General features: G+C 34.5%; 1 protein-coding gene across 1 annotated transcript; it reads right to left on the minus strand.

The window, feature by feature from the left end:
- Positions 1 to 9,566: 9,566 nt before the first annotated feature.
- On the minus strand, positions 9,567 to 11,996 carry LOC121734867 (major prion protein 1-like). Its single transcript, XM_042125506.1, has 2 exons — positions 11,970 to 11,996; positions 9,567 to 10,001 (listed from the first exon to the last, which is right to left on the minus strand). The coding sequence occupies exons 1-2, from the start codon at positions 11,979 to 11,981 to the stop codon at positions 9,663 to 9,665; spliced, it is 351 nt and encodes a 116-aa protein (XP_041981440.1). The 5' UTR covers positions 11,982 to 11,996; the 3' UTR covers positions 9,567 to 9,662.
- Between the last annotated feature and the right edge of the window lie 2,502 nt (positions 11,997 to 14,498).

Below are 14,498 nucleotides of genomic sequence, written 5' to 3' on the forward strand. Positions count from 1 at the left end.
TTTTTGATGATTTATACTATAGTTTGTCATATTTCAATTTTTTTCCAAGCTGGGATACTATTATTAATATTCATTATGGGAATTTTTGACACATAGCGTTACTAACAATATTTTAAACTTTTGTTATTATTAGATATTAGTAGCTTATAGTCGGTAAGAAGTGGGGTACTTACATCAGTGAACGCGGTAAATATTTTTAATGGCTTTCTGCAGGTTCTGCTCAAATGTCGGGTGCTTCGTGTGCAATGAAGTCATCGCGTGAAATATATTCAATGAGCTGATCGACGTCTAGTGGCCGGATCCCGGTCTCGTCTAGCCTATTCCTAGGTTCATCATGTGTTTATAGTGATGTGAAATATTAAGTTTTACTCCAATAAACAAAACTTTATACGTGGGAGAGCCATGCTTCGGCACGAATGGGCCGGCTCGACCGGATAAATACCACGTTCTCACAGAAAACCGGCGTGAAACAGCGATTGCGCTGTGTTTCGCCGAGTGAGTGAGTTTACCGGAGGCCCAATCCCCTAACCCCTACCCTATTCCCTTCCCTACCCTCAACTATTCCCTTCCCTTCCCTTCCCTACCCTCCCCTATTACCCTATTCCCTCTTAAAAGGCCGGCAACGCACTTGCAGCTCTTCTGATGCTGCGAGTGTCCATGGGCGACGGAAGTTGCTTTCCATCAGGTGACCCGTTTGCTCGTTTGCCCCCTTATTTCATAAAAAAAAAAAAACTTACATTATTATTTTTGGATAGATTTTAACTTTTGGATAAATTCAGAAATTTCCTAATTTTTTAAATTCTGTGTACTAGATAATATCTGGATGAAATGCCTGTATTAGGTAGGTCTTTCTTTTAATTTATATACAGTATAGTATCAATATTTAATCAATCTTGATTGTAAAGAATTACTTTACCAAGTCGTTAATAAAATTATTTATAGGGCTAATTAATAAGCATTAGTAAAATGTGTCTCTAAAATGTTATCTAAATATTTATCACATTCCTCTCGACCATTTAGCTTTTAATAAGTAACGTCCTTGGTCACGGATGTGAATTCATTTCCTTGTCATGAAATTTTGTATAATTGATGCTTTACATTTTATAAAAAAAACTGTTTAAATAACTGTGTTTTGGAGCGTTTCTTGGAGCGTTTAAAGCATGCAAGAATTATACTAGATACATTAAGTATTATAGTCGATAAGTTACCTGCCTTATGAACACCAATGTCTGCAAGATATTTTTGAGAGAAGAATAAAACTGCAATTTAAAGCTCATCACTAGCTGGTTTGGCCGAGACTGGCATGCGGCTGCAGCGAGGTTTGTTTATGTTATTAAAATCTGATAATTTTGTGATAATGTGATTTCATTATATTTGCTATTTTCAGTCTGTTGTTATGTATTTATCATTAAGAGCGTCTTTTGGTGACGATCAATTTTTCATTTAAGACATCGAAAGCAAGTTCAAAGCTGAAAGCAAGTTAAAGTCAGGTCTTCAGATAAGATATCTGTAGACCTATCTTGATAGTCACCACGTTGTGACTCGTTAGTCTACAAATATTTTCACCACAGTAATACCTCGATCGTGGGAATCGCAGACACAATAGATTTTCAATTGTTATGCGGGGATTGATGGGTTAAATAATGTAATTCATTAGTAGATAGAGTTATATATTATATCCTGTCATATCCTTTTATTGCAATTATATAATAATTAGGAATTCCAATTAAAATAAATAACTAATTTAAATTAGTTGGCATCTAATATTTTGTTCGAGAAACTATTTTGAGTTCATGACCATACGAAAGCCAAACATAACTTGTTTTATATTTATATTTTAAAAGAATATTCTATAATTATATATCCATAAACATAACAGCTGGACTTATATGTGATATTATTTAATGAACAAGAAATAAAAAATGTGGAAAAAGATTTCTGTAGAGTTACTTTTGTAGGCTTAAATCTCTATTAACCATTTATGTGCTAAGTGAATAACTGCTATTCAAGAGTATTGAACTTGTAACTTACTTGAATTGTGTTTTTACAAAATAATGCTTCAACAATTAGGCTAAACCCTTAATGCACAGGTACTCAGGCAATAGGGAATCAAAACTCAATCTTGATTTCATGGTTTGTATTTTACCCTTTAATCTATTTTAAATTTGCGTAATGAAATCACCATATAATTTTTATCTTGTGAAGGAATTGGTAGTAAGATAACCCAATGAACATTATGTAAGATACATAAAAATAAAACATTACAATAATCTGCACATCTGTGTTTGGCGATCGGGTCGGTATTATGGATTTCCCAAATTCAATAATTCATATTATTTTTATGGCTGTTCTTCAATAACATTAGCAATCGTAAGCCGTGTATTTAAAAAGGGTTTCGTATATTGGGATTTTGTATTTGCTTTAAAACTAGCAATAGGCATGACTACTAGTTACTAGTACTTTAATACAGTTCTCCTCTAAGTTCTGATGACGTAATTTAATGTTTTACAAAAATAATGAGGTCGTATTCACGTTTGTAATTTTATAGCATCGAAATATTCATAATTAATAATATCTGAGGACTAGCTTAAAAACTAGTTTTATGGCTGGCTAGGAGAAGATATTTAATATTTTGCCCTATCTACATCTCTATCTGTCAATGAATGCTTAAAACTATATTATAAGATAATTAAAAAACTTGTAATGGTTGTAAATATATTTTTCTAAGGATCCCCAAAACATTGAAGTTCGCCGAAGGCTGCTTAACTTTGATATCATAATTTATCGCACCTCTACAATAATGTCAGGTATTTTTTGGTATATTTGTGTCAAAATAATATAAATTATTGCTCTATAATTTTATGTGTGAACATTCAAGGTCATGTAATCTGTGTATACATTATTGTATGTTCTTAATAACCTCAATGATTTAGATTTAAGAATCTAAATCATCCACCCTGTTAAATACTACTTTTTACATCATTTTTTGCCTAATTATTTTATTAGTAACTAGCTGTTGCCCGCGACTTCGTCCGCGTCAACATAAAAATAATAATAAAGATGATTTTCCCCATTTTAGGCTTACCTACCCAAAGGGTAAATGATTCAAGAGTTCTGTACAGCACCTTCGGAACCAGGATATTATACTTCGGTGCACATCCATACTTTTTGGTAGTATGTGCTTGAAATCCTTTAGAAAAAGATCCCGTTGATATCTCATGAAATGCATCATAAGATCATCACTTTTGTTATCACATTGTTACTAAATTCGGACTACATCTTATACAAAAACAAAATAATTTTTACATAGTACGGTCTACAAACGGCGGAGTTATCCGCAAACAAATATGAAAAATTAAAATATATCCTCCTCCTTTTTGGAAGTCGGTTAAAAAAGTAGCCTAAGTTACTCCTTACTACATCAGCTATCTGCCAAAAAAAGTCCCGTCAAAATCGCTCCAGCCATTTCAAAAATTAGCCGGAACAAACAGACAGACATACAGACAGACAAAAATTTTAAAAATTGTTATTTTGGTGTATTTACCGTCTAAATATTCATATGCATGTAGTAAAAAACGGTTATTTCAATATTACAAACAGACACTCCAATTTTATTTATATGTATAGATTAACTTCTAAGACTTTAGCATCCGTTATCGCTTGTGGGACTGGGTCAGTTTATTTTAAACGTCTATATGGTTGTCCAAACACAGAGTATGTAGTGCACCAGTCCAGAGGAATGAACAGGTCAATATGTCTGGGCTCAACTATGTGCTAGTGTCCTTACGTTGTTTTCCATTATTATCATCATTGTTAATTGAAAGTTTCATACGATACGACTATATTTCAGCCCAATAGGACTAGTCAGACTAAGATGAGGATAAATATAGTTAATAATAATACATTGACACCCGGTAGTGTATAACAGAACTTGTACATAAAATACTTAAACAGCTGATAATAAGTCGAAGGCGCTGGGATTGAGTGAGTCAACGAGCAGATAGGTCAGTAGTATTGTATAATTACATCACAACGAAACTGCTCATGTAATGTCATGCCAAGTCGAGTTTGATTGAGATGTTATATTTGTAGACAAGTATTGGTCAAACGGCGATAGGTAGGTTCTAGAATATTAGGTCTAACGGCCACAGTCAGAGACATTAAATGATGATTAAACTTCAATTTAATGAAGTGTTTGGCAGATAATGTGTGGAGCTTTTGTCAAAATATTCATTTAATTCTAATTATTAGTAATTAATATTCGTCTCTGAGTGCGGGTCCACCTTGGGTCCAAGATGTACAGTCAGTCCATAGCTGACTTAACGATTTATGACTACACATTTGTGAATATTTTGAATTTATAACTAAACAGAACAATTTTTAGGAATACAGTATAATTTATTTCGCATAGAAAAGTACGTGGACTTGAGCATTGTATATCAGCATTCCATTTTCACGTCTTGGCGCGTCCACTACCGTGCCCCAATTTTATCTCCGACCTGTGAGCAAATAACACCAATGAATATTAATGCTATATTTTAGTGGTTTTTTAAACAGCTTCAGCTTATTACATTTTACACAGTAGGCACAGTCGACTGATCCGGTGACATATGAACTTTATTATGTAGTATTGAAGTTGAAAGCTGGTATGCCGGATCTGCCTTAAACCGTGTCACGTATTTTTGGAGCTGTTGCTAGTTGTATGGTTGATCTTAAAGGGAGGCAGACAGCCCCTTTGCTTAGTAATAATTTATAATAATAATTATTCATTGACTTATTCATAAAAACCTCGTTTGGATTTTCGGGCTTTTTCGCTCCGAGGTTCGAGATTTAGGCTCTATATTCTTATAGTTTCATACTTACGCATGTGAAAATAAATTGTATTCACATAATATGTGAATTTTAACTTAAGGTTTATGGTTGACGCTATATCGCTCTATATTTCGCTGCCCACTCGTTAGACATATTTCTTTGAATCGCCACACCTCATAATGGTGGTGAAAATGTAACTGATACGATGTGTCAAGGGCTATTATGAATTTTAGTTCTAACATCACGACACCTGTTATAATAAATCGTAGTAACTTTAGTTAGTAGTACATTTGTTGACTTCCACATTATTCGTGCAGAAATTTGACTATTATACTTCCTTTACCTCCTGGTAAAGGAAGTATAATAGTAAAAGGAAGTAAATGAGATCCTTCTCATAATCAAAACCTTGCTTTAATTAAGAGATTTCTAGATAAATATTAATGTCTAAGCGTCACAAAAGTTAGTTGTTAGTTGTCGTTCTAAATTTTATCACTCCTCTTTAAGTTATAGGAGAGAAAAAGAGTATGATTATTCAACCTGTAATTTTACACAGCAGAAATTGTACTACGTTTCTATGCTCGAAGACTACAATTCTTGTCGTACGATAGTATTTTGGCGGTCGGGAATTCTCCGGCCGTCCCAACTCGTTTATATCCGCAACTTCGCTTTAATTATAATTGGTCTATAATGGCGGTGACATTCCGATCATTTACAATACGCCAAAACAACTAAAGAGCTCGCGACGGTTCCATAAAGCCCACATTTTAGTAAGAAGCTTCCTCGGTGGGGACGTTTTTGCCACCATAGCAAAAAGGTTTTTAATGTAGGTTAGAGAAAATTACATCCCATCAAAAACATCCTGTAAAAAAACCAAGTCTCGCAACTCAGTTTTTATACCGTAAAAATTTATGAGATCCATGCAATACCAAGTCGGTTAATTTATTCAGTCCCTACCTAGGGGACCGTCTGTCTCAAGTTATTATATCGATCTATTAATATACGATATATATTAATAGATCGACTTGGACATCGCATGATTAGATTGTTTTATAACACTATAAAGTATCACACAGCACTACGGGCTTGCATCAATCGCATAATTATGTATTTAAATTGTAAGATACATTGTGTTTTCATGCGATGTCCAAGTCGATCTATTTATTTAAAACGTAAAAGATTTTTAATATTGATTTATGATAATAACTTACGTAATAACTTGAGAAAGACGGTCCCCTAGGTAGGGACTGAATAAATTAACCGACTTGGTATTGCGTGGATCTCATAAATTTTTACAGTATAAAAACTGAGTTGCGAGACTTGGTTTTCTTACAGGATGTTTTTGATGGGATCTCACTTCTTTTTGTAGAGTCCTACTTTTCTCCTTTTTGGTACCTTTTACTACTATAAATATCAATAACGATTTTTATAAGAAACAAATAAAACTTACAATTATTAATAATAATATAATCATTATGTATACAGTACGAGTATACAGTATTACTATACTACTTGCCTTTCATTACTATCCAATATCCATTCTAATATTAATATATAAATGCGAAAGTGTGTTTGTTAGTTTGATTGTCCTTCCTTCACGGCCTAGCGAAGCAACCAATCGACTTGATTTTTGACGTAGACTTAGTTGAAAGGATGAAGAGTCACATAGGCTACTTTTGGTTGTGGAAAAACGTCAGGTTTCCAAAGGAGGTTTAATAATAATAATAATAATAAAGAATGAAATATAAAACCCATCAAACGAATACAAGTTGCTAACGGCCTTTCATGAACCAGATAAACTCTGGTTGTCCAGCACTGAGTAGGCTGATGATGATGAATTATAGCTAAGAACACTCTCGATCATGTCAGCTTTCAAACAAAAAAAACTAGATCAAAATCGGTCCATTCGTTTGGATGCTACGATGCCACGGACAGATACACACACAGACAAACAGACAGACAGACAGACAGACAGACACGTCAAACTTATAACACCCCTCTTTTTTGTCGGGGGTTAAAAATGCGATCTATCAGTTTTTTGGAACGAAGTTCCTTATCGCGTGTTGCGAAAAGGGGCTAGACGGAAAAAGTTGTAACGACACTTTTTGACCGACGCTTATTTAGTACCTGCAAAGTAGGGGGCAGAGGGCGTTGATGTGACGATGACGTCAACTGGCGGGAAAATTATAATTCTACCGAATGGTATATACCGCCATAGAGGAATCCTCTATGGCGGGTTTTTTTTTATAACTTCGTTCCATTTGGGTGTCCCTTGACACCTCTTAAGTTTTTCTAAGATTAACAAGTGTTTATATTACTTTATACACTAGCTTACCCTAATAGGGAATACACAGTAAGAGTTTGAAAATGCGGGCAAAAAAATATCAATACCAATCCAAGCACTCTTCGTCACCAATAAATAATTATTGTAGTATATACTTACACATTTTATTTTGTTTACAGTAGATATGCAAATATTTCAAAGTAATATATTTTTTATATTGAATTAATATACACATAATATATACACATAAAGTAGACACATAATATTTTGCTAAAACGTGTAATTTTATTGACTACTAGCTATTACCCGCGACTTCGTCCGCGTCAAAAAAATGTGATAAGTTGATAACAAAGAATGAACGTTATGAACATGGTATCTAATTTGGACCATAATTATCTTATGCAACAACAAAAGAATTTTGAAAATCGGTCCACAAACGGCGGAGTAAAATACATAGGTATAACATAAAAAAGTAAAAAATATCCTACTCCTTTTTGGAAGTCGGTTAAAAAGTAGCCTAAGTTACTCCTTATTACATCAGCTATCTGCCAATAAAAGTCCCGTCAAAATCGGTCCAGCTATTTCGGAGATTAGCCGGAACAAACAGACAGACATACAGACAGACAAAAATTCTAAAAATTGTTATTTTGGTGTATGTACCGTCTAAAAATTCATATGCATGTGGTAAAAAACGATTATTTTAATATTACAAACAGACACTCCAATTTTATTTATATGTATAGATGTATAGATTTTACCTTGTTTTTTTAGATTTTCCTTTACACATTCGCGCAAATGGAATGCCTGCATGTTACACATTCGCGCAGGACACGCCACATATTGTGACATAGGCACATACTGGTCTCTGGTCCCGGGTTACCAAACCCATTCCTAGCTCGGCCCACTTGTATAAACAGGTTGCGAAATTTACACTTACAATGATTTTTTGCAACTTCGCTATCTTACATTAGATTTTATCTGTGTATCAACATACGTATACATCATCACTATAAGTAGCTCACAAACTCCTCAGTTATATAAACTTTAGTCCAGCCATACATGCGAAATATATCTGTCAGTCTATTTGATATTTAGGATGTAACCACTGAAGTATATGGAAGTACTTTAAGTCCCAGTTAGGGACGGAGGAAAGTTATTATTTCGACATTTCACTTGTGCTAGATTTTGCTACAATTATTACTCATTATATAAAGCAAAGTTTTACTACATTTTATTATAATCAGCTGCGGTGTGTGACTTTGGCACATAATATGATGAAAGACCGTAACATAATACATATATTTTAAGGCTATAAATCACTATATGTGTGCCATATTTCATTCAAATCAGTTAAGTTATTGATTTATAAATGGTTGGAATTTGTTATATTTGTTATATTTTCCATTTATAATGGTGAAACTTTAGCGCTATACTTCCTACGATATCGTGCGCTTGTGAGTTTGTATTGAATGCCAAATTTGTAGACTATTCTATAATTCAAAGGGTAAATTGTTGCTCAATAAGATTATTATGAAATTGTATTACTCGGTACAACTTTTTTACTTTTCACACGAATTGAATGCACCATTAAGCTGTCTTGAGTTTTAAAATATTATAATTAATTATAATATTTTAAACATTCTTTAAACAGCGCAATATTATGGCAAGCAAGAAAAAGAAAAAAGTTTCTTGTTTCTAAGGACCGAGTTTAAAAAAATAGAATTACTCCAACGATTACCTAATGACCCAAATATCAAAATTACCATATCCCATTATACCTACAACATGTGAGTTTAAAAAAAAAAGGTTTACTATGACTAGCTGGTATTACTAGCTCGCGTGGGTAGTTATAAATATGTAACTAATCTATTTTGGATGAAAATATCTGTTGAAGTTCGAATTTTCCATTCATTCTTGAACATGGTGGGCAGGGCAAATCTTCGTATTTGTAACGCCCTAGAAAGATAACCGAATAAAATGATGACCGAGCCCAATCTCAAAAATTAGCTAACGCTACAAAAACGTAGTCAATTGCTTCTGCTACCACGACTCAGTTTTATCATAGAATATATTCTCCTTGAACTTATAAGTTCAAATAATTATAAACCTGAAACACTCCGTATAATACATACAAATGACGGTATTAATATTCGGAATTGGTTAAACGATTTTACTTTAAAATGAGAGATATTTAAATGTTATAAGGGCACAGGGCGCGGTAATGTCGGTGGAGGAGCTCTCCTACTGCCGACACACATGCCCCGCTGCGGGTGACTAGATGTCTCAATGTTACTACAACGGAATATGGGCCTATTCTTTTAACTACCACTTTATTTTTATAAAGATTTTAATGTTTAGGTGTTAAAGTAGAATAAATTATTATGGCCGAGTTAAATAAGCGAATGAAGGAAGGTAAAAGTTAGGATGGAATCAGAAGATCTTTGCAAAGCTGCAACACAAGAAAAACATGAAATTATTTACAAAAGGAATTTATTTTACGAATCACGAAACACTATTTTGGCACACCTCGTCTCGGCCCTCGAGTACACCGAGACTCGACTGAACTTCTCTACCAGCCGTGGCCGATGAGGCCGTGGCCGCCGACGAGGCCGCCACCGATTAGGCCGTGCGACAGCACGGGGGCCGCCACGCTATGGCTGATGACGGGTGCGGGTGCAACGAGCGGGGCGGCGAGGGGGGCACCCCAGCCGCCGTGGCCCCAGCCGACGCCATGGCCCCAGCCGACGCCGTGGCCCCAGCCGCCGACGATCGGGGCGCCGCCCCAGCCGAGACCGTGGCCGCCCCAGCCGGCGACGAGCGGCGCGCCGATGCCGATGGCCCCGCGTTTCTCCGTCTTCTTCTCCTCGGCGCCGAGGACGGCGGCCGCAGCCAGCAGGACGATGCAAATCTACGATAGAACGAACTAAAATTAAAAACTACAAATCGACTACTTGTTTTTTTTTACTGACAACAGGGACCCCTATAATGGTAACTACCAGGATGTATAGATAGGCTAACATACAGCTTTGTCAATATATCTATAGACTCCACTGCCTGCTGGTAAGATCCCGTGAGAGTATTAAGTTAGAGATATTGTAAATATACACATTATTTTATAGAACTATATATATTTATATATTTAATGTAGGCAGTTGTAGCGGTCTCTATGTTATGTTATGAATGATCATTAGTTCTATGCTGTATCTGCAATATTGGGAGATTAGTTTTAGTTAGATTTGAAAATAATTTTAAACGTTTTATGCGTTGAGTTTTTGTAACTTACAAAATAAAGTATAATATTTCGTATCGAAAGAAATAAGCAGCAGATTCCCAACACTCGTGAGTGTTGAACTCATTAGCATAACTTATATGAAATATGGCCGCGGTACATTATCATCAAAATATTATAGATCGATAGTTTTTTACAGCAGTATCCGGTAAAGTGGATGTGATAAATCGATTAGTGACGGTCATAGCGAGCATACGTTGACCCCGGAGAAGGTGATATAAGTCGTGTAACTAAGATCACCTCTACTCGGGGAAACCGCTTATAAATAATCGTTATTATAGTCCAAATACTAATTGACGCCCATAACTCTCTTGTATCAAACTTCGAATACCGCGCGGGAATGAATGATTTCGGGATAAAAAGTATTTTATATTGCCGGGACTCGAAGTATAATATCTTATCAGTTCAGCAGTTTGGGCGTGAAGAGGTAACAGGCGGACAGACACATTTTCGCGTTTATAATATTTATTCCGAGCTATTATATTATTAAAAGCAAAACATTGTAACCGAAACGGATTCGATGGGTAATTTTATGTAAAATCTTTTACTGTATAATATATAATATTCTTCTCTGTTTAGTTTTTACTAATGAGACTTAGGATTAATATAAGGACTTCCCGCGTTTCAGTGGAAGAGCTTCAAAATATTCAAGGAAAAGCAAACTAACATGATATATTTTGAAGATCTACAATCAGGATCGAAGTTAATTTTCGTTGAAATTTTAGTTACCAACTACACAATACATGTTATTAAACACACACACATTATTAAAGGTTCTTCACTAAAACTCATGCGCACGATTACTAATGGTTTGTGTATCAAATGTCAGACCGCGAGTTCCGCAGCTTACCGCTAACTCTATCAAACATTGTTGCTATTGTAAAAATAATGAAACGGGAAAGCAATTAAAATTTATTTAATCTTCGAAGTAATACATTTAGTCAATTATAGCTGCACAAAGTATGCAATTATTAAATGTTTGTTCATTAATAACTATAAATTATGTAACAGATGTAAAGTTGTTGTTAATAAAGTTGTTATTAATTACATATGATTAATAATGTGTCAATTCGTATTTAACCGAAGTAATTACAATATTTTGTCTATATAGTTTGCGGATTATACTATATTTTATTGTATTATTTTTGACTAGTCACTTTAAGTACATAATATTTACAAATCGCATGTCTAAAACTCTACTTTAAAACCGTAACAAATCGCAAAATTTATACTCGTATAGTTTTTAGGAAAACAAAATTGAAAATTATGACTCTGCTGCGACCAAAGTTGAACTCACCTGCGACTAAAGTTGAAAGTTACGTCAATCTCCAAAAAGAACGGAACTTGAACTTTTAAGTTATAAATCAACCAATCAAAATAACAAATATATAAGTCAATTTCATTATTAAATCTCAAATTCTATACAATTTCAAATTAAGTATTTAAATGTTAATCTCAAAACTTAAGAAAAACTATGGTTTGTTTATGCAATTTCATATTAAATATTTAGATGTTAATATCAAAACTTAAAAATTTAGTGATCTGTTTATATTTTTTCTCTGTACATAAAAAATATTGAGTACTTACTATGGCTTTCATTTTAACAAGTGTCGTTGTAGGGTAACCTGTGAGACTAGACTTAGGGCCGGGCCCTAGTGCTTATATACAAACCCTAGGCCTAGCCCCTCCTAAACCTAAAGCTGAACTAAGCTAGATAACGCTCAAGACAAAATCCGTATGAATAGGTATAATGATTAATCGATTGAGCACTTACTAGCAGGTGTTACTGTGGCAACTGGCGAGCGATAGTCCTGCCAGGCGATGATGATTAATGGCTAATACGGCTGTAGTCATGTGTGTCCAAAACTAATTTCACATAAAAGTGTTTCCAAATACTATTGATAGTTGTAGCCTGCAACTTTGTTCGCGTAGAAATCCATTATATTATTTTGATAGTGAACTGCACTTCTTCCATGATTGGAATATTATATTCTTTTTCATAGTTGTAATCTTCTATTATTTCCAGGACGCAAATATCTTCTCACCAAATGCCATTAAAATCGGTTTACTTGTTAAAGTGTTAAAAGTTAAAAGAAAGATGTAATAATATAATATAGTATTATATAATATAGGCATTGACGATACTGGAAACTTGATATGAAGCATATGTCTTCTCGTTTTATTGGTATGAATCTATTAACACTTCATTAATTTGAATCTGATCAGTAGCTTAGACGTTAAGTATGGTAGAACAAAATATACATACAAACATGCTTAAAAGATTTATAAAATTGGTAGAGAATGATACAAGGCATTAAGCCCGCCTTTGTAAATTGCATAAAGTGTAAATAAATAAAAAACTACTAAAACCATTTTTCATCTTATCATTCATCATTATGATTGATTTGAAATGATAGATTCAAAATCATTTCTTTTGAAATTACTGTAGTCGGATAATAGGGAGAAAATATGTTCTTTTAATGTAAAAATATACCGTATTAAATTTAATTTTATTGTGAAGACTCTTCGACCACACACACATACATATGAACCGTATTTCAATTTTAAAACTATAATTAAAAATACTATGTTCGAGGTCCGTAAGACTAAATACTCCATGAATTGTATTTACTTCAATATTTTATCATTTGAAGCCAGTTATTATTATAAAAGGCGTGTTCTGTGTATAATATTATCCTGTATTAGTTAATACTAAGTTCATAATGGAAACCTACATCTAAATTGCACACAGGTATATGTTCGAGGTCTAGATACGAAGTACGATAAGCACTGTTTCGGCTCCCACGTTATACAATCATTCTACTATTAAATATTACTATTCAGTTTATACTATTTGCATTTTTTTTTCGTTTATTGTGTCTCGCTCTTCTTGGGTTCTCATCGTGAAAAGGGGGAGGCTAAGAGGGTGGCAACTTAGTATTCCTAACCTTATCATATAACCAACATTGTGTACTGGCTATTTAAGATATCTTTTAAGTAGCCAAAACACAATGGCCCATCGTGGGCCTATACTATAGAGTATAGACCGCGATCACTTGGTGTTAAACACAATGGCGTAAGGCTCATTACTGCCTGGCAATCAGCTGGTCATCGTCCGCCATCATACACCACCCTGTCTACACAATGGCGATGGCTTGTAGTGGGCCAGCAAAGACCATTGTGAAGAGCCACCTTTGTAATTTTCATACAGATTTTCAATGATCTTGTAGCGTTTAGACGACTGTATTAGTTGTTCTAGATGCGAACTAGGCGTCACATAAAATAACACCAGTAATAATTCCACATCAGGCAAAATGACAAAGAGCGTTAGTCTGGAACAACTTACGGATGCCGCGTTGCGCCATCGTACCGCAAAAATCGGGGGCCAAACAATTCAAAACTCATATAAAAAAAAACTAAGGAATTCCGCTTTCCGTTGTAATGCCGCAACGCGGTTATGTGTTTCGGCCCTAAAAACATAATTGTAGTTTGTACGATAGTACACTGTACAATTCTCTTTATAGTATGTTGCTATCAAATATCAATTGTTCTTGGTGAAATCGTGTACAGCTCTTCGTAAGATGGGTTTGAGACAACGTCAAGTCGCAGGCAACAGCTAGTAATATAATTTAGCGAATTAACCACTTCCAGTTTGGGAGTGACCCGCCTGCCCTCATTGTGCAAGCGCAGCTTCCGTCGGAAATGTGTAATGGCCGCCATTTATATATTATATTATGTGCTCCTTTAATTATATACTATGTTAGATTTAGCTGAGTCGCGGTAATCTTGATACTAATGCTGACGATTGTAGGAATATCTCAAGAAGAGTGTCTGTCCTGATCTTCTACATCTTTTTACAAAATTCTGAGTCTTGTTATTTGACCATAAAATCTGAGTAAGTTTATACGAAATCGTTCGTTCATAAACTATACAACTAGTTGTAAGTAGATGGTTTAAAAAACATATAAAATTTGACGCGCAAATGACCAATTTTAAATATTGAGCGTTCAAACAAAAAAGTTATTTGCAGCGACCACTCATATCTCTTATCACCGCTTACAACACCTAACCAATGGCGTTGGAACACTCCATATTGGTGCCACAGTAGTAACAGAG

The sequence above is a fragment of the Aricia agestis genome, chromosome 16 (assembly GCF_905147365.1).
Source record: "Aricia agestis chromosome 16, ilAriAges1.1, whole genome shotgun sequence".
NCBI classification, from domain to species: Eukaryota; Metazoa; Arthropoda; class Insecta; order Lepidoptera; family Lycaenidae; genus Aricia; species Aricia agestis.